The 19,764-nt window shown below is 51.5% G+C and overlaps 1 protein-coding gene across 3 annotated transcripts in view; it reads left to right on the top strand.

Annotated features, from left to right (window-relative positions):
• The window catches only part of radil (Ras association and DIL domains), a 46,267-nt gene that overhangs the window by 5,350 nt on the left and 21,153 nt on the right, over nucleotides 1-19,764 (top strand). For 2 of the 3 annotated variants that reach the window (XM_072462989.1, XM_072462987.1), the window contains exons 2-9: nucleotides 16-183; nucleotides 3,294-3,801; nucleotides 7,067-7,177; nucleotides 11,653-11,768; nucleotides 11,996-12,166; nucleotides 13,811-14,492; nucleotides 15,106-15,236; nucleotides 17,188-17,225. In XM_072462989.1, the coding sequence (XP_072319090.1) occupies nucleotides 100-183; nucleotides 3,294-3,801; nucleotides 7,067-7,177; nucleotides 11,653-11,768; nucleotides 11,996-12,166; nucleotides 13,811-14,492; nucleotides 15,106-15,236; nucleotides 17,188-17,225 (1,841 nt within the window). In that variant the 5' untranslated portion in view covers nucleotides 16-99. The remainder of the gene's footprint in view (nucleotides 1-15; nucleotides 184-3,293; nucleotides 3,802-7,066; nucleotides 7,178-11,652; nucleotides 11,769-11,995; nucleotides 12,167-13,810; nucleotides 14,493-15,105; nucleotides 15,237-17,187; nucleotides 17,226-19,764) is intronic. The other variant, XM_072462990.1, reaches the window with a different exon arrangement.

Raw genomic sequence — 19,764 nt, 5'->3', positions numbered from 1 at the left:
TTCTTGACTGTGCAGTGCGGCGGGTGACAGAGCCCTGAGCCCCGGCCCGCGCTCCCCCCCTGGTCGGCCCCCAGTGAACCCCACGACCACGGCCTCGCCATGTTCTACGGCTCCTCGTCGGGGGCCAGCATGTCCCTGCCTTCTAAGAGCCGCCTCAAGAGACAGAGCAGGACCTTCACGCAGGTACGAGGGCGCTAACGTGGCTAACGTCCTGCTCAATCACATCAGAGCGCCATCAAACACACAGGCCACTACACGGGCCACTACACGAGCCACTACACGGTCACTACACGGTCACTACACGGTCACTACACGGGCCACTACACGAGCCACTACACGGGCCACTACACGGGCCACTACACAAGCCACTACACAAGCCACTACACGGGCCACTACACGGGCCACTACACGGTCACTACACGGGCCACTACACGAGCCACTACACGGGCCACTACACGGGCCACTACACGAGCCACTACACGGTCACTACACGGTCACTACACGGGCCACTACATGAGCCACTACACGGGCCACTACACGGGCCACTACACGGTCACTACACGGTCACTACACGGGCCACTACACGAGCCACTACACGGGCCACTACACGGGCCACTACACGAGCCACTACACGGTCACTACACGGTCACTACACGGGCCACTACACGAGCCACTACACGGGCCACTACACGGTCACTACACGGTCACTACACGGGCCACTACACGAGCCACTACACGGGCCACTATACGAGCCACTACACGGTCACTACACGGTCACTACACGGGCCACTACACGAGCCACTACACGGGCCACTACACGAGCCACTACACGGTCACTACACGGTCACTACACGGGCCACTACACGAGCCACTACACGGTCACTACACGGTCACTACACGGGCCACTACACGAGCCACTACACGGTCACTACACGGTCACTACACGGTCACTAAACGGTCACTACACGGTCACTACACGGTCACTACACGGGCCACTACACGAGCCACTACACGGTCACTACACGGTCACTACACGGTCACTAAACGGTCACTACACGGTCACTACACGGTCACTACACGGTCACTACACGGTCACTAAACGGTCACTACACGGTCACTACACGGTCACTACACCGGCCACTACACCGGCCACTACACGGGCCAGTACACGAGCCACTACACGAGCCACTACACGGTCACTACACGGTCACTACACCGGCCACTACACGGGCCAGTACACGAGCCACTACACGAGCCACTACACGGTCACTACACGGTCACTACACCGGCCACTACACCGGCCACTACACCGGCCACTACACGGGCCACTACACGGTCACTACACGGTCACTACACCGGCCACTACACCGGCCACTACACGGGCCACTACACGGTCACTACACGGTCACTACACGGGCCACTACACGGGCCACTACATGGCCACTACACGGGCCACTACACGGGCCACTACATGGGCCACTACACGGGCCACTACACGGTCACTACACGGGCCACTACACGGGCCACTACACAAGCCACTACACGGGCCACTACACGGGCCACTACACGGTCACTACACGGGCCACTACACAAGCCACTGCACGGGTCACTACACGGGCCACTACACGAGCCACTAAACGGTCACTACACGGGCCACTGCACGGGCCACTGCACGAGCCACTACACGGGCCACTACACGGGCCACTACACGGGCCACTGCACGAGCCACTACACGGGCCACTACACGGGCCACTACACGGGCCACTACACAAGCCACTACACGAGCCACTACACGGGCCACTACACGCGGTCACGGTGAGAGCGGCAGGTGGGGCTGACTGTTGTCCTCGGTTACAGTTTTGTAATAATGAATGATGAAAACTCTGGTTTAAAAACGAGGAGGAGCCTGAAGAAAAGCTCATAATCAGAAGCTCTTAATATAAAGGTGACACGCCCATTTTCATTGAGTTATTTAAAAGGACATAAGTGTGAAGTGAGATTTTTTTTCTAAAACTCTTAAACTGATCAGGTGTTTAGTATAGACTTTACTTATACTTATACTTATACTTATACTTATACTTATACTTATATACTCGTAACCAAAGAAAGTGTTCAGGCTTCATTTACACGTACACGTGCCCCGTGTGTGACCCTGTGTGTGACCCTCCCTGTGTGTGACCCTCCCTGTGTGTGACCCTCCCTGTGTGTGACCCTCCCTGTGTGTGACCCTCCCTGTGTGTGACCCTGTGTGTGACCCTCCCTGTGTGTGACCCTCCCTGTGTGTGACCCTGTGTGTGACCCTCCCTGTGTGTGACCCTCCCTGTGTGTGACCCTCCCTGTGTGTGACCCTGTGTGTGACCCTCCCTGTGTGTGACCCTGCCTGTGTGTGACCCTCCCTGTGTGTGACCCTCCCTGTGTGTGACCCTCCCTGTGTGTGACCCTCCCTGTGTGTGACCCTCCCTGTGTGTGACCCTCCCTGTGTGTGACCCTGTGTGTGACCCTCCCTGTGTGTGACCCTGCCTGTGTGTGACCCTCCCTGTGTGTGACCCTCCCTGTGTGTGACCCTCCCTGTGTGTGACCCTGTGTGTGACCCTTCCTGTGTGTGACCCTGTGTGTGACCCTCCCTGTGTGTGACCCTCCCTGTGTGTGACCCTCCCTGTGTGTGACCCTCCCTGTGTGTGACCCTGTGTGTGACCCTCCCTGTGTGTGACCCTCCCTGTGTGTGACCCTCCCTGTGTGTGACCCTCCCTGTGTGTGACCCTGTGTGTGACCCTCCCTGTGTGTGACCCTCCCTGTGTGTGACCCTCCCTGTGTGTGACCCTCCCTGTGTGTGACCCTGTGTGTGACCCTCCCTGTGTGTGACCCTCCCTGTGTGTGACCCTCCCTGTGTGTGACCCTCCCTGTGTGTGACCCTGTGTGTGACCCTCCCTGTGTGTGACCCTGCCTGTGTGTGACCCTGTGTGTGACCCTCCCTGTGTGTGACCCTGCCTGTGTGTGACCCTCCCTGTGTGTGACCCTGTGTGTGACCCTCCCTGTGTGTGACCCTGCCTGTGTGTGACCCTCCCTGTGTGTGACCCTGCCTGTGTGTGACCCTCCCTGTGTGTGACCCTCCCTGTGTGTGACCCTGCCTGTGTGTGACCCTGTGTGTGACCCTCCCTGTGTGTGACCCTCCCTGTGTGTGACCCTCCCTGTGTGTGACCCTGTGTGTGACCCTGTGTGTGACCTTGTGTGACCTTGTGTGACCCTGTGTGACCTTGTGTGACCCTGTGTGACCCTGTGTGACCCTGTGACAGGTGCTGTACCGCACCCTGAGTTACCGGGACCGCGTGCCCACAGAGGTGGGCACAAACACCAGGGACAGAGACCGGCGCTGCACAGAGGAGCTCCCCGAGCGACCCACTGATGACCCCGCAGAGCTGTCCACTCAGAGCTCCGCCCCCGGGGTTCTCAAGATATTTGGGGACGAGATCTGTGCAGGGGCCAACTACAAGAGCGTCCTGGCCACGCCCCACTCCAGCGCGCAGGAGCTGGTGAAAGAGGCTCTGGAGCGCTACTCCCTCAACAAGGAGGCGGCGCACTGCTACGTGCTGTGTGACGTGATTGGACGCCTGGAGGTGGGCGGAGGCGTGAGCGGCCTCACCTGGAGGACGGAATGTTTACGCGCTTTGGGGGACAACGAGAAGCCTCTGCTCCTGCAGGAGCTGTGGAAGCCCAGAGAGGGCCACGCCCGACGCTTTGAGCTCAGGAGGAGAGCCGAGGTAGAAGAGCTCAACGCCAAGGACAAGGACACCATCACTGCAGGTGAGGACAAACACGCCCAGGTAACGCTGAGATACACGCCCAGGTAACGCTGAAATACAGGCTCAGGTAACGCTGAGATACACGCTCAGGTAACGCTGAGATACACGCTCAGGTAACGCTGAGATACACGCTCAGGTAACGCTGAGATACAGGCTCAGGTAACGCTGAGATACACGCACACATAGCACTGAGCTAGCACTGAGCTAGTACTCACTCAAGTAGTATCTATGTTCCTCCTTTTCTATAAACGGGGGAACTACTGGTTCAGGTTCCACAGCTTCAAAAGTTGTATAAATGTAGCATAAATGTCTGGTTTTACAGCATAAAATATAGCAACATATGAGCCTAACCCAGGTTTCGGGGAACTGAGGGCTGACCCCGTACTGAGCTAGTACTCAAGTAGTACTGAGCTAGTACTCAAGTAGTACTGAGCTAGTACTCAAGTAGTACTGAGGTAGTACTCAAGTAGTACTGAGCTAGTACTCAAGTAGTACTGAGGTAGTACTCAAGTAGTACTGAGCTAGTACTGAGCTAACTCTGCGCTAGCACTGTGTTAGTACTAAGATATCCTCACAACTGCTGAACAACAGTATCCATTTGTTTTTAATTAGTATTTTAATGTAATATTTTTGCTACTAGAAATACCATAACATGTATTTATTTTCTAAGTCAGCTTAGAAATTGTGTTATTAATAATTACAGTGAATGGTTTTGTTTTTTGCACTTTGTGATTATCATGTTTACACTAACGATGCACCGATCCAGCTCTTTCACTGTAAACATAATGTATATGACCAGAGCCTGGTGTTCTTTATACACCAGCGGCCTCATGATCAGATCTGGTGATCCGGGATCTGGTGATCCGGGATCTGGTGATCTTGTGCTCTGGTGATCCGGGGATCTGGTGATCCGGTGCTCTGGTGATCTGAGGGTCTGGTGATCCGGGATCTGGCGATGTGGTGATTCAGTGATCTGGGAATCTGGTAATTCGGTGATTTAGTGATCCAGTGATTTGGTGCTCTAGTGATCCGGTGATCTGGTGCTCTGGTGATCTGGTGATCCGGTGCTCTGGTGATCCGGGGATCTGGTGCTCTGGTGATTCGGTGAGCTGGTGATCTGGTGATCGGGTGAGCTGGCGCTCTGGTGATCCGGTGAGCTGGTGATCCGGTCATCTGGTGATCCGGTGAGCTGGTGATCTGGTCATCTGGTGATCCGGTGATGTGGTGATTCAGTGATCTGGGAATCTGGTAATTCGGTGATTTAGTGATCCAGTGATTTGGTGCTCTAGTGATCCGGTGTTCTGGTGATCTGGTGATCCGGTGAGCTGGTGATCTGGTGATCGGGTGAGCTGGCGCTCTGGTGATCCGGTGAGCTGGTGATCCGGTCATCTGGTGATCCGGTGAGCTGGTGATCTGGTCATCTGGTGATCCGGTGATGTGGTGATTCAGTGATCTGGGAATCTGGTAATTCGGTGATTTAGTGATCCAGTGATTTGGTGCTCTAGTGATCCGGTGTTCTGGTGATCTGGTGATCCGGTGCTCTGGTGATCCGGGGATCTGGCGCTCTGGTGATCTGGTGAGCTGGTGATCCGGTCATCTGGTGATCCGGTGAGCTGGTGATCTGGTCATCTGGTGATCTGGTGATCCGGTGAGGTTGTGATCTGGCGATCTGGTGATCCGGTGATCTGGATGGGTGCATCTCCTCATGAATAGGCTGTGACACGTATGTATAGTGTTTCTTCTATACATGTGGAGAATATTCAGGACATGTTCTTGCTTCTGTCACTAACACTTTGTTGTGTTGCAGTTTCTAATCTCTTGGTCGTAGGTTCTCCTCTGCTTGTGTGAGCGTCCATGAAGAGGTTTTACAGGAGTTTCTCTGAACACACACATACAAATGTAGTTTTGTTTCAATAACACGTCACTTGTGTTAAAGATGATTTGATGTGTAACTTATGTGGTGTTGATGGAAAATCCTGTATCAAACTGAACTTTTATTACAACTATTGTTTCAAAGCACCTGCCCCTGTGCACTGCAAACAGAAATATATCTAAACGTGTTGAAATGACTTCACAGAATGTGCCTGATGTGGGACCAGGTTGACCTCCATAAAACCTTTATAATATATTCATAGACTGTAACCGTCACAACATTCCACTGTTCCTTGAAAACAGAAGACTTGCTTCAGATCGTTTTACAGAGCGTAACGATACTTGATGTAATGTCTTTGTATTGTAGAATGAGTCACTTGTGTTAATTGAGGTTATACATTCTTCACTCAAATCCATCTCAACTTTAAATCTAAAAAAGGTTATAAGACGTTTGACTCTCGTACCAAAGTGTGTCCTGTGGCGTGACGAGACACAAAGAACATAAAATCGTCTGTCATGAAAAACGTTGAACAGTTTCATGTTCTGCGGCTTGACAACTTTATTTTAGATTCTTCAGGCAGTTACTGTATTTTCTGGAGTATAAGTCGCACCAGCCAAAAAGTGCATAATAGAGAAAAAAAAAAGATATATAAGTCGCACTGGAGTATAAGTCGCGTTTTTGGGGAAATATATTTGATAAAATCCAAGAGCAAGAACAGACATTTCCTCTTGAAATGCAGTTTAAAATAATAACAGATGAGAGAACATGTTGAATAGGTGTAGGTATGCTAACGCTAACACCTTCAGCTACATGACGTATGCTAACGCTAACACCTTCAGCTACATGACGTATGCTAACGCTAACACCTTCAGCTACATGAGGCACAGACAGAACTGTGGTAAGTGTCTGGTATGTTAACGTAACATATGAACAGTTATTCAGATAACTATAGCATAAAGAACATGCTAACAAGTTTACCAAAGCATCAGTTTGACCCCAAATCACTAAATCCACTGAATTCTTCTTCCTCTGTGTCACTTCTAAACAACTCCACAAACTCCAGAGCAAGAGGAAGTGCAGATTCTTCTTCTGTGTCGCTTAGAGCCTAGAGCGCCCTCTTGTGGTTGTAAGAGTAAAAATAACTAATAATATCATATATAAGTCGCTCCGGAGTGTAAGTCCCAGACGCGGTGCGACTCCAAAGGCCCGTCACGCCACAGGACGCAAAGCCCAGCGTCCCACAAACGCCAAGGACCGTAAAACAAATAAACTCGCGCAAACTCGTCAAAGCCGCAGGTGCACGCGGTGAAATGTTTGTGTTTGCAGTGCGTGCATGCCCCTTTCCTATTGGTGTGTTTCTGAGCCCTCCCCTCCCTCCACCCCCCTGTCCCAGCTGTAGGCCGCGCCCCTCACTTCCTGGCGGCTCTAATAGGTCGGTCCGGGCTGGGCAAACTCAGGAGCTCCCCCCTGCGCTCCGGCCGAGTGCCACAGTCCGGCTCCAAAGGTGGGGACTGTTCTCAGGTAGGGGGAGGGCCTGTCTGTCATCTCCATGGATACCACCTCTCTACCTGTGTCGTCCACGGCAACAACACCCCCCATTCACTGTGACGAATGTGCCTGCGCTGGGGGGGAAGGGGGCGGGAATTGTCTTTTAATCACTCTAGATCATTAGGTTAATTGACAATATGATTGTAAGGACTAAAAAATTATAATTGGTAATTTTTAGAAGAACAATTAATTAGAAAAGTGACTGTTTTCGAATTAAATTAAGTCTTTTTTAGTTAAATTAAAAGAAATGTGACGGTTTTAGCAGCAAAATTTAATAATTTCTGTTTCTGCTCAGCCCTTTCTCAAAAAAGTAAAGCTAAACGTGAAGTGCTTTTTTTTATCCCGTTAATGTCATATTGATCGTTCAGTAAGTTTGATTTCATAAAACGGGTCACGTATTGTGGAGCGGTTCATGTGCTAAGAAAACGAGAAGATAAGAAAATGTAGCGTTTTATCGTTGTTTCGGTCGTGATAATCATGAATAATCGATAAATCGCTGTAATCGTGAGGCTTAAAGTTGAAATCGTGGCATCCCTTAAACCGTTTTCAACAGTTGTCGTCGTTGCTAGCGCTAGTTTCAGTCGCCAACAGCGCGATGGGCCCACGCTTCTGCTCCCGTTAGACTCCGGCAGGTCGATGGGTCGTCGATCATGTGTGAAAAAACAAAATATCCTGATGAGAAAATGTGCTAAACGTATTTCCCATTTGGAGAGACTCCATAAACGAGGAAGCGATCAGAACGCTTTACTGAATGCGTTTAACCGTTTAGACCCCGGCAGAAGACCTTTGCGGTAATGGTGATGGGCGTGGCCAGGTAAATGCCGTTCAGGCGCTTGTAGACTGGTGGTGGATGACGAGGCTGAGGAGAGTAGAGCGGAGGATAGAAGAAGAGCGGTGGAGACGCAGAGGAACATGATGATAATCGTGACAATTTTAGCAGCTAAATTAAGTATTTTTTGTTCAATATTGAGCCCAAAATAGACCTAAATGTAAAGAACTTTATTTCCTCTGTTTCCTTTTGTAACTTTTCAGTTTATTTTGTCGTTCAGAAAGTTCAATTTCGTGAAGCCGGCCACAAATGAAAGATTTCACTGTTGTTTTTAGTCTCAAAAACCGTTAAATTAAGATCGTAACACTTTCAATTTGACATCGTGACGTCTCCACAGCTAAATTTACATTCTCATTTTCAAACGGCTCTTTTTGCAACATTTTTATTAATATGAGTCAGTTTTTTTATATATATTACCCACTTTTACTTTTGTGATTTAAATGGTTTTGTCTCAAAGCTAATGCTAGCGCTAGCGCTTCAGTTATGTAATGGAGGCAAGAGTGAGGTGGAGTTAGTTGGTCCGGTGCAGCGCTTTGTCGTGATGACGTTTACGCCGACGTATCTCTAACGGGCGTAAATCACTGCTGTAACGTTTCATGTCTTCTTTAGCTTTGGTGGAAGCATTGCATTGTGGGTAATGATAAGCTCGAACTGGCATCGCTCTTAATTACTTTATAACTTTAAGAGAAAAACCCAAACGGACGATTCATACATGAACAGCCGTGATCATTTCTGTCCGTATATTGTTGTCCTGTGGAATGTCGTGATGCCATCTGTACGCCGGCCGGTGCGTTGCCCATCCCCGTGCCGTTGCCCATCCCCGTGCCGTTGCCCATCCCCGTGCCGTTGCCCATCCCCGTGCCGTTGCCCATCCCCGCGCCGTTGCCCATCCCCGTGCCGTTGCCCATCCCCGTGCCGTTGCCCACCCCAGTGTCGTTGCGATGCCCATCCCTGTGTCCTTGTGATGCCCACCCCTGTTTCGTTGCCCACCCCCGTGTTGTTGTGCTGCCCGCCCCTGTGTTGTTGCGCTGCCCGCCCCGTGTCGTTGTGCTACCCGCCCCCGTGTTGTTGTGATGCCCACCCCCGTGCCGTTGTGCTGCCCACCCCTATGTTGTTGCGCTGCCCACCCCTGTTTCGTTGCCCACCCCCGTGTTGTTGCGCTGCCCGCCCCCGTTTCATTGCTCTGCCCACCTGTGTGTCGTTGCGATGCCCGCCCCGTGTCATTGCGATTCCCGCCCCCGTTTTGTTGAGCTGCCCGCCCCTGTGTCGTTGCGATGCCCACCCCCGTGTCATTGCGCTGCCCGCCCCTGTGTTGTCCCGATGCCCGCCCCCGTGTCGTCCCGATGCCCGCCTCCGTGTCGTTGCGATGCCCGCCCCCGTGTCGTTGCGATGCCCATCCCTGTGTCGTTGCGATGCCCGCCCCCGTGTCGTTGCAATGCCCGCCCCCGTGTCGTTGCGATGCCCATCCCTGTGTCGTTGCGATGCCCGCCCCCGTGTCGTTGCGATGCCCGCCCCCGTGTCGTTGCGATGCCCATCCCTGTGTCGTTGCGATGCCCGCCCCCGTGTCGTTGCGATGCCTGCCCCCGTGTCGTTGCGATGCCCGCCCCCGTGTCGTTGCGATGCCCATCCCTGTGTCGTTGCGATGCCCGCCCCCGTGTCGTTGCGATGCCCGCCCCCGTGTCGTTGCGATGCCCATCCCCGTGTCGTTGCGATGCCCGCCCCCGTGTCGTTGCGATGCCCATCCCTGTGTCGTTGCGATGCCCATCCCCGTGTCGTTGCAATGCCCGCCCCCGTTTCGTTGCGATGCCCGCCCCCGTGTCGTTGCGATGCCCATCCCTGTGTCGTTGCGATGCCCATCCCCGTGTCGTTGCAATGCCCGCCCCCGTGTCGTTGCGATGCCCGCCCCCGTGTCGTTGCGATGCCCGCCCCCGTGTCGTTGCGATGCCCGCCCCCGTGTCGTTGCGATGCCCATCCCTGTGTCGTTGCGATGCCCGCCCCCGTGTTGTTGCGATGCCCGCCCCCGTGTCGTTGCGATGCCCGCCCCCGTGTCGTTGCGATGCCCATCCCTGTGTCGTTGCGATGCCCGCCCCTGTGTGAGCCCTGCATGTCCCGTGAGCTCTCATCCACAGGTGTCCTCGGCTTCACTCACTTCCACTTCAAACGTGTCCTTCATTGTCGCTCACACACAGTATACGACGTGTGGCTCATGCTGTTCAATGTGTCACGTCTATTATGGGATGTATTTGAGCTCCTGCTTATACACTGCAAAAAAGAGCATATCTACATGTGTTGACATGACCGGAAATGTTATTACAAGAAAGGTCTTTAGCCCTGGTATAGTCTCCCTTTAGTCGTAGTCGAGACTATACCAGGGCTAAAGGGAGACTATACCAGGGCTAAAGGGAGACTATACCAGGGCTAAAGAGAGACTATACCAGGGCTAAAGGGATACTATACCAGGGCTAAAGGGAGACTATACCAGGGCTAAAGGGAGACTATACCGGGCTAAAGGGAGACTATACCAGGGCTAAAGGGAGACTATACCAGTTCTGAAGGGAGACTATACCAGGGCTAAAGGGAGACTATACCACAGCTAAAGGGAGACTATACCAGGGCTAAAGGGAGACTATACCACAACTAAAGGGAGACTATACCAGTTCTGAAGGGAGACTATACCAGTTCTGAAGGGAGACTATACCAGGGCTAAAGGGAGACTATACCAGTTCTGAAGGGAGACTATACCAGGGCTAAAGGGAGACTATACCAGGGCTAAAGGGAGACTATACCAGGGCTAAAGGGAGACTATACCACAGCTAAAGGGAGACTATACCACAGCTAAAGGGAGACTATTCTAGGGCTAAAGGGAGACTATACCAGGGCTAAAGGAAGACTATACCAGGGCTAAAGGGAGACTATACCACAGCTAAAGGGAGACTATACTCGGGCTAAAGGGAGACTATACCAGGGCTAAAGGGAGACTATACCACAGCTAAAGGTAGACTATACTAGGGCTAAAGGGAGACTATACCAGGGCTAAAGGAAGACTATACCAGGGCTAAAGGGGGACTATACCAGGGCTAAAGGAAGACTATACCAGGGCTAAAGGGAGACTATACCACAGCTAAAGGTAGACTATACTAGGGCTAAAGGGAGACTATACCAGGGCTAAAGGAAGACTATACCAGGGCTAAAGGGGGACTATACCAGGGCTAAAGGAAGACTATACCAGGGCTAAAGGGGGACTATACCACAGCTAAAGGTAGACTATACTAGGGCTAAAGGGAGACTATACCAGGGCTAAAGGAAGACTATACCAGGGCTAAAGGGGGACTATACCAGGGCTAAAGGAAGACTATACCAGGGCTAAAGGGGGACTATACCAGGGCTAAAGGAAGACTATACCAGGGCTAAAGGGGGACTATACCACAGCTAAAGGGAGACTATACCGGGCTAAAGGGAGACTATACCAGGCCCTAGCTTATTCAATATGCAAAGACAAATGAAAAACTACTCGTCCGAGTCATGTAACTCAAGTAGATACCTCACTTTTGCAGTGTATTGTCCCATCACATGTCTAACCCCCTTTTCTCTTCCTCTCGTAGATATCAACGCCCAGGCCCGCAAGCTCCAGCGGAACAGGGCCAAAGGCACGCTAACCCTGCCCCGCTCCGGCACCTCGTCCCTCTGCCGCAGCCTGAGCGAGACCAGCCTCAACCAGGTGGGGCGCGGGGGTCTCTGCAAAACATTTCTAACATAACAAAGTGACTTGAATTTGGAATATTGATCTTGATTTTAATATTTTTGATTTGATTGTCTCAACTTGAGTCTTGAGCTGGTTTTATGACAGGTTTATGACTAGAAGAAATAAAGAATAGTATGTTTTATCTTCATTTTAGGGCATTTTGACATTTAGTTAAACATAATTTTCCGTGTCCGTGTGTGCAGCTCGGGGTGGGCGACGAGCCCAAGCGGTACTACTCCACGCTGCCCGGGCCCCTGCGATCCCGGGAGGTGTCGAGTGGGCGCCGGAAAGAGGAGAGCGGCCACGGAGGGGGGGTCCGACACTCGCTCTACCAGTCCCCGCACCTGCTGCTGCTACAGGGGTACAACCGCCAGGTCAGCCGCCCGCAGAGGCCACGCCCGCTCTCTCACTTTACTCTCAGCTAATATCATGTATGCGGTGTCGCTCCAGTGCATGGGGGGGGGCAGTAATATCGTGCATGTGGTGTCGCTTCAGTGCATGGGGGGAGGGGGGGCAGTAATATCATGCATGTGGTGTCGCTTCAGTGCATGGGGGGAGGGGGGGCAGTAATATCATGCATGTGGTGTCGCTCCAGTGCATGGGGGGAGGGGGGGGCAGTAATATCATGGATGTGGTGTCGCTCCAGTGCATGGGGGGAGGGGGGGCAGTAATATCATGCATGTGGTGTCGCTCCAGTGCATGGGGGGAGGGGGGGCAGTAATATCATGCATGTGGTGTCGCTCCAATGCATGGGGGGAGGGGGGGCAGTAATATCATGCATGTGGTGTCGCTCCAGTGCATGGGGGGAGGGGGGGCAGTAATATCATGCATGTGGTGTCGCTCCAGTGCATGGGGGGAGGGGGGGCAGTAATATCATGCATGTGGTGTCGCTCCAGTGCATGGGGGAGGGGGGGGCAGTAATATCATGCATGTGGTGTCGCTCCAGTGCATGGGGGGAGGGGGGGGGCAGTAATATCATGCATGTTGTGTCGCTCCAGTGCATGGGGGGAGGGGGGGCAGTAATATCATGCATGTGGTGTCGCTCCAGTGCATGGGGGGAGGGGGGGCAGTAATATCATGCATGTGGTGTCGCTCCAGTGCATGGGGGGAGGGGGGGCAGTAATATCATGCATGTGGTGTCGCTCCAGTGCATGGGGGGAGGGGGGGCAGTAATATCATGCATGTGGTGTCGCTCCAGTGCATGGGGGGAGGGGGGGGCAGTAATATCATGCATGTGGTGTCGCTCCAGTGCATGGGGGGAGGGGGGGCAGTAATATCATGCATGTGGTGTCGCTCCAGTGCATGGGGGGAGGGGGGGGCAGTAATATCATGCATGTGGTGTCGCTCCAGTGCATGGGGGGAGGGGGGGTTTGTTCTAACTAGAGCATGACTTTTAAAACCACTGCAACTGGAACAGCTTTTCTTCAGTTTTATAAATAGCACAAATCTTTTCAGTAAAAATAGTATCGTCATAAGTCTCAGCTAAAGAAACCGGGAACTACATAGACCATAATCCTTTGCTCCATTTCAGCGCAGACACGAGGACACAACTGTTATCAAGCATTTTTAACTCTTTAGACTGTAACATTAATGCACCAAAAGCTTGTGAACGCATTATTTATGCACATATTATTGTGACATCACCATGACAATAAGGTAGCGTGAGATGTGCATATCGTGACATAGTTCTAACTATACTTTCCTCATGTGGCGTTCCTTGTTCTGATGGGATTCTCAATCTTCTCTTCAAAATTCCTGTCTGAATTTTGCCTCCCATCAGGGACCACCAAACATAAATGAATGTATCTATCCGGGCCCTGAAAGAAGATATTTTAAATCCTTCATCCCTCTTACTCGTAAGAGAAGAATGGCAAGTTTATAGTCGAGCGCTACATCACGACCTGAGAAACACATCAGGCTTTTCTGTGCCGAGCTTTAGCAGTCCCACGTTTGAACACCGAGCGTTGTGATTGGTCAGGCGCAGCTCGTGTATGATAACAGTCCAGTGTGTGTTTCAGGACTGCCTGGTTTACCTGCTGAACCGAGAGCAGCACACGGTCGGCCAGGAGACGCCCTCGGCTCGGCCCAACATCTGCCTCTTCTCCCCGGACGTAATGCCCCTGCACTGTCGCCTCCGGAGGGTCCCCGCACCCCGGCGCCAAGGCAACAGCGCGAAGGGGGAGGAGCCCGGGGAGCGCTCCTGCGTGGCCGTGGAGCCCGTGCTGAACGCCACCGTGCTGGTGAACTTCTCCCGCTGCGAGCGCTCCACCACCCTGCGCCACGGCGACCTGCTGTCCTTCGGAGCGCACTACGTCTTCCTGTACAAGGACCCCACAGGCGCCAAACCGCTGCCCGCCCAGACCCTGGCCCGCCTGCGTTCCCTGGGGCAGCTGTACGAGGCGGACGAGGCGGAGGGCGGCCAGGTCTGCAAGATGTGCGGGTCGGTGCTGAAGGACAGAGCGGCCCAAGTGTCCAGCGTGCCCGCGGTCAGACGCAGCTTTAAGCCCCACCTGGTCAAGCCCCGCAGCATCGGCACTGCGGTGGGGCTGGCCGTGGCCACGCCCCTGAGCGTGGGCGGGGCGGGACTAGAGGGGGGCGGGGGCAGAGGGGCGGGGCAGAAGAGACGCTTGCAGCTGGAGTTCGACCAGGCGCACGAGGACCAGCTCTTAAACAGGATCGTGTCGCTCATTGAACCTGGAGGTACGTTCACACCGACGATACTCGCTCCCGGTCGAGCCCCGCCTCCTGAGGGCGGCTCTCGTGCCGGGGGAGGGTCCGACTCCTTCTACTCTCCGTGGAGGTGTTATCGTTTTGCCTGGAATGTTCCACAGTACGGCATTTGTCCCAGTGCACTCATTCATGCTCCGATCGAGGCAGCGCTGACCTGAAACGCTCTGAACTAAACTGTCCACTATGTCCAGAAAAAAAGTCGCCTTCATAAATATGGCCCGCGCTCTCATTGGCTCGTGACTGTCCATGTTTCCCACGGCGACGCAAACGAGCTGTGAAAAGAGGGTTAATCGTGTCGTAATGATCCCCGTATTATTGTGCCGCTCAGTTACACTGTGGAACATTCCAAGCAAAGCACCAGAACATGTGCCTTACACTGCGTCTCCTTCAGATACTGACCGTTTGTTCGGACAGACACAACATCAAGGCTTTATCTTCTTAGTCTGACTCTGTAGTTTAGACCACTACAAATCTTATGATCAAATCTTACAAACCTTAAACCTAAATATGTCTCCAGAACCCCATGTTCCGACCAGCGTCTTGGAAACGGAGAGAACGTCGCTGTAATCGTCTTCTCTTTCAGGCGATGACCACAAGCTGACCACTGCGTACCTGCTGTGTCTCTGCATCCAGCACTCGGCCTCCAGCTTTCCCCCGGGGAGCTTCGGGAAGCTGCTGCTCAAGATCGTGCGCAGGATCCAGACCATCGCCTGGGTCAGTCCAGTCACACGCTGTACAGGGGGGTCAAGAGGGTCAGGAGGGTCAAGAGGGTCAGGAGGGTCACGAGGGTCAGGAGGGTCACGAGGGTCAGGGGGGTCAGGAGGGTCAAGAGGGTCAGGAGGGTCAAGAGGGTCACGAGGGTCACGAGGGCCAGGAGGGTCATGAGGGTCACGACGGTCAGGGGGGTCAGGAGGGTCACGATGGTCAGGGGGGTCAGGAGGGTCACGATGGTCAGGAGGGCCACGAGGGTCACGATGGTCAGGAGGGCCACGAGGGTCACGATGGTCAGGAGGGCCACGAGGGTCACGAGGGTCAGGAGGGTCAAGAGGGTCACGAGGGTCACGAGGGCCAGGAGGGTCATGAGGGTCACGACGGTCAGGGGGGTCAGGAGGGTCACGATGGTCAGGGGGGTCAGGAGGGTCACGATGGTCAGGAGGGCCACGAGGGTCACGATGGTCAGGAGGGCCACGAGGGTCACGAGGGTCATGAGGGTCAGGAGGGTCAGGAGGCCGGGTTTACGTTCGACTGGACTGTAATAAACAACAAAAGAACATAATGTCTTTTCTTGTGCTTGTTTATGTCTCGGGTCAGACCAGTGTGAAGATGAGCTCACATGGAAGCAGACAACCCGCCCCCGTCTCCCTCCCGTTTCCCCCGTCCCTCACCCGTCTCCCCGTCTCACCCGTCTCCCTCCCATCTCTCACCCGTCTCCCTCCCGTCCCTCACCCGTCTCCCTCGTCTCCCTCCCGTCTCTCCCCCACCTCCCCCTTCTCCCCCGTCCCTCACCCCGTCTCCCTACCGTCTCCCCTGTCCCACTGGTCTCTCCCCCGTCCCGACCCGTCCCTCCCCCGTCAGCTCTGTGAATAGTTAAACAGCTGTATCACATGGAGCGACTGTATTACACGCTCGTATAACCGTCCGGACCCCCCGCGGTGCCGCTCTGGGTTTATATATTATCTAAACAGTTTCACATCAGTAAGTTGTATTTGTCGTTGGTCACCACGGCAACTCGGGACGCAGCTGAGGATTATTTTAGTGGTCAACGAGCGAGCGAACTATTGCCATTTTGAATTTGTATTATTATTTGTTACTGAAGGTGTTTTGGCGTGTGTCTGAGAGCGTAGAGGAAACAGTGAGTGGAGGCTTCAGAGGACGACCAATCAGAGCTGAGGATTCAGCCGGCGGTGGCGAGAGAGAGAGAATGAAAGATTCCCACATTGTGCAGAATTAAACACTAAAATTAAGCTGTATCATATCGTTCATGACTTTAACACGCGTGTGATTCAGGCATGTCACAATATATAATGTTAGCGTAATGATTAATGTGAGAAAAACATCACGATTTAACGATTATAATTGAGGCTGTGACCGAACAACAGTGACATCTTTAATTTTCTTTTATTTTCGTGGTCTGACATGTGACTGTTAGCGACTTTACCTTTCTGAAAGACAAAAACAGACAGATAAAATCAATTTCTTTACATTTAGGTCTGTTTTTGGGCCTTATATATACCACAAAATAAAAGTTACATTGTGACCTGGGTCGTACTGCGTCGGCCGACATCGCGATATCGACACGTTTGCGGTACATATTGCGCATCGCCGGCGAGCACTGAGCGTCATCCCCGGAGTTCCCGCGTGTACAACTCTGAGCAAACGCCCCTCCGACCTCTGGAGCGTTGGTGTTTTTGTGACATCGTTATCCCGGCGTTGGCGTGGTTTGGTCGCGTGTCGTCGCGTGTCGTCATGCGTGGCTCAGATGTGCGTCTCCCGTTCGTTCCGGAGCAGCGCGGGTCAGGGGCCCGGGCCATGCGATAGTGGGCCGCTCTTGCGCACACGCTGAAACTTTAATGAGGCCTTAATTGTGTGTGTGTGTGTGTGTGTTTGTGTGTTTGTGTGTGTTTGTTTGTGTGTGTGTGTGTGTGTGTCTGTGTGTGTGTTGCAGGAGAAGACAAAGGAGCTGGCGCAGAAGCAAGCTCAGCAGTGAGTATCGTTTTACTACTGTGTATCGGGGCCCGTGCTTAAAGGGCCCGTGCTTAAAGGGCCCATGCTTAAAGGGCCCGCGACACGTCGGCCCTGTTACTCAACTAAAATGCTGCTCAGATAAATATACTTTGAATTTTGCTCAAAAATTACAACAACAAAAAATATCACAGAATAGCACATTTTTTAGGTTTATTATTTCACTTCCTGTTTGTAATCCATGACATCACAGTAAGAAATTACCCAGCAACCACTGGGCCAAAACTCATCTAGTGTCACATGATTATGAAAGCGACTTTATTTTGTTGAATTAATGTTTAGAGTCAAAAAAGTTGTTTCTTTGTGTAAATTCTGCATAAACTTTGACTGAAATGAGTGTCCCTGGTGTGATGTCACTTCCTCTATGAGTGTCCCTGGTGTGATGTCACTTCCTCTATGAGTGTCCCTGGTGTGATGTCACTTCCTCTATGAGTGTCCCTGGTGTGATGTCACTTCCTCTATGAGTGTCCCTGGTGTGATGTCACTTCCTGTATGAGTGTCCCTGGTGTGATGTCACTTCCTGTATGAGTGTCCCTGGTGTGATGTCACTTCCTGTATGAGTGTCCCTGGTGTGATGTCACTTCCTGTATGAGTGTCCCTGGTGTGATGTCACTTCCTGTATGAGTGTCCCTGGTGTGATGTCACTTCCTGTATGAGTGTCCCTGGTGTGATGTCACTTCCTCTGAGTGTCCCTGGTGTGATGTCACTTCCTCTATGAGTGTCCCTGGTGTGATGTCACTTCCTCTATGAGTGTCCCTGGTGTGATGTCACTTCCTCTATGAGTGTCCCTGGTGTGATGTCACTTTCCCACAGATTTTTCAAAGTTTTCTCCACAAATACCTGCTCGATCGGTGTAAAACTATCATTTAAATGTACGACAGGTATAAATACACCAGATAAAGTCATAATTAGAGACTTGTATGAACCTGTCATACGTCACTTTAAGGCATGTGCTGTATAAGACAATAAGACTAAATAAAGTTAAACGTGGCAAAAACAGCTTAAATACAGTTCTTTACATTCAAGTCTATTTTTGGGCTGTATATTTACCCAAAAAATACTTAATTTTGCTGCTAACAATGTCACGATTGTTATGTCTTCTTCTTTCTTACGATTATACTGTGGAATAATCACAATTAACCGAACACTCTTTACATCTCTGCTCCACAATGGGGCAGCCGTGATAAGAAGTGGTGACCATAGTAACGTCCACCAACGCAGACGTCAGCAGCCTGAAGGCTCTGTCCTTGAGCGCATCTGTCCCTCTGCCACGAGCGGCTCAAGCAAATGAATATCGACTTCAGAGTAACGCGCTGAAGGGCATTACAAGTGTAAACAGTTATTATACTACAGTGGTGGTGGTGGTGGTGGTGGTAGTAGTAGTAGTAGTAGTAGTAGTCGTTGTTGTAGTAATAGGTAGTAGTAATAAGTAGTAGTAGTTGTAGTAGTAGTAGTAGTAGGAGTAGTAGGAGTAGTAGTAGTAGTAGTAGTCGTAGTCGTTGTAGTAATAGGTAGTAGTAGTAGTAGTAGTAGTAGTAGTAGTAGTAGTAGTAGTAGTAGTAGTAGTAGTAGTAGTAGGTAGTAGTAGTAGTAGTCGTTGTTGTAGTAATAGGTAGTAGTAATAAGTAGTAGTAGTTGTAGTAGTAGTAGTAGTAGGAGTAGTAGTAGTACTAGTAGTAGTAGGAGTAGTAGGAGTAGTAGTAGTAGTAGTAGTCGTAGTCGTTGTAGTAATAGGTAGTAGTAGTAGTAGTAGTAGTTGTAGTAGTAGTAGTAGTAGTAGTAGTAGGTAGTAGTAGTAGTAGTCGTCGTTGTAGTAATAGGTAGTAGTAGTAGTAGTAGTAGTAGTAGTAGTAGTAGTAGTAGTAGTAGTAGTAGTAGTAGTAGTAGTCGTCGTCGTCGTCGTCGTCGTCGTCGTCGTCGTCGTCGTCGTCGTCGTCGTCGTCGTCGTCGTCGTAGTAGCAGTAGCAGTAGCAGTTGCAGTAGTAGTAGTAGTAGTAGTAGTAGTAGTAGTAGTAGTAGTAGTAGTAGTAGTAGTAGTAGTAGTAGTAGTAGTAGTAGTAGTAGTAGTAGTAGTAGCAGCAGCAGCAGCAGCAGCAGCAGCAGCAGCAGCAGCTGTAGCAGTAGCAGTAGCAGTTATCAAAGAAAAGCAAATTTTTTTAGGTTTATAATTTCACTTCCTGTATGTGATTGATGACATGACAGTAGGAAATTACCCAGAAACCACTGGGCCAAAACTCATCTAATGTTTTAAAAAAAAATGATTTGACAAATAAAAATATATGAGAGCGACTTTATTTAGTTGAATTAATGTTAAGAGAGTCAAAAAAGTTGTTTCTTTTGTGTAAATTCTGCATAAACTTTTATTGGAATGAGTGTGATCCTGGTGTGATGTCACTTCCTGTGCTTTTCTACAGATGTTTTTCAACGTTTTCTCCACAAATACCTGCTCGATTGGTGTAAAACTATCATTTATATGTACAACAGGTATAAATACACCAAC

This window comes from Eucyclogobius newberryi, unplaced genomic scaffold, assembly GCF_026437365.1.
Source record: "Eucyclogobius newberryi isolate DKJ021-1_F unplaced genomic scaffold, fEucNew1.0.hap1 SCAF_4, whole genome shotgun sequence".
In the NCBI taxonomy this organism is placed as follows: Eukaryota; Metazoa; Chordata; class Actinopteri; order Gobiiformes; family Gobiidae; genus Eucyclogobius; species Eucyclogobius newberryi.
The sequence above is the reverse complement of the archived record's forward strand: the minus strand, read 5'-3'. Positions and strand labels throughout refer to the sequence as shown.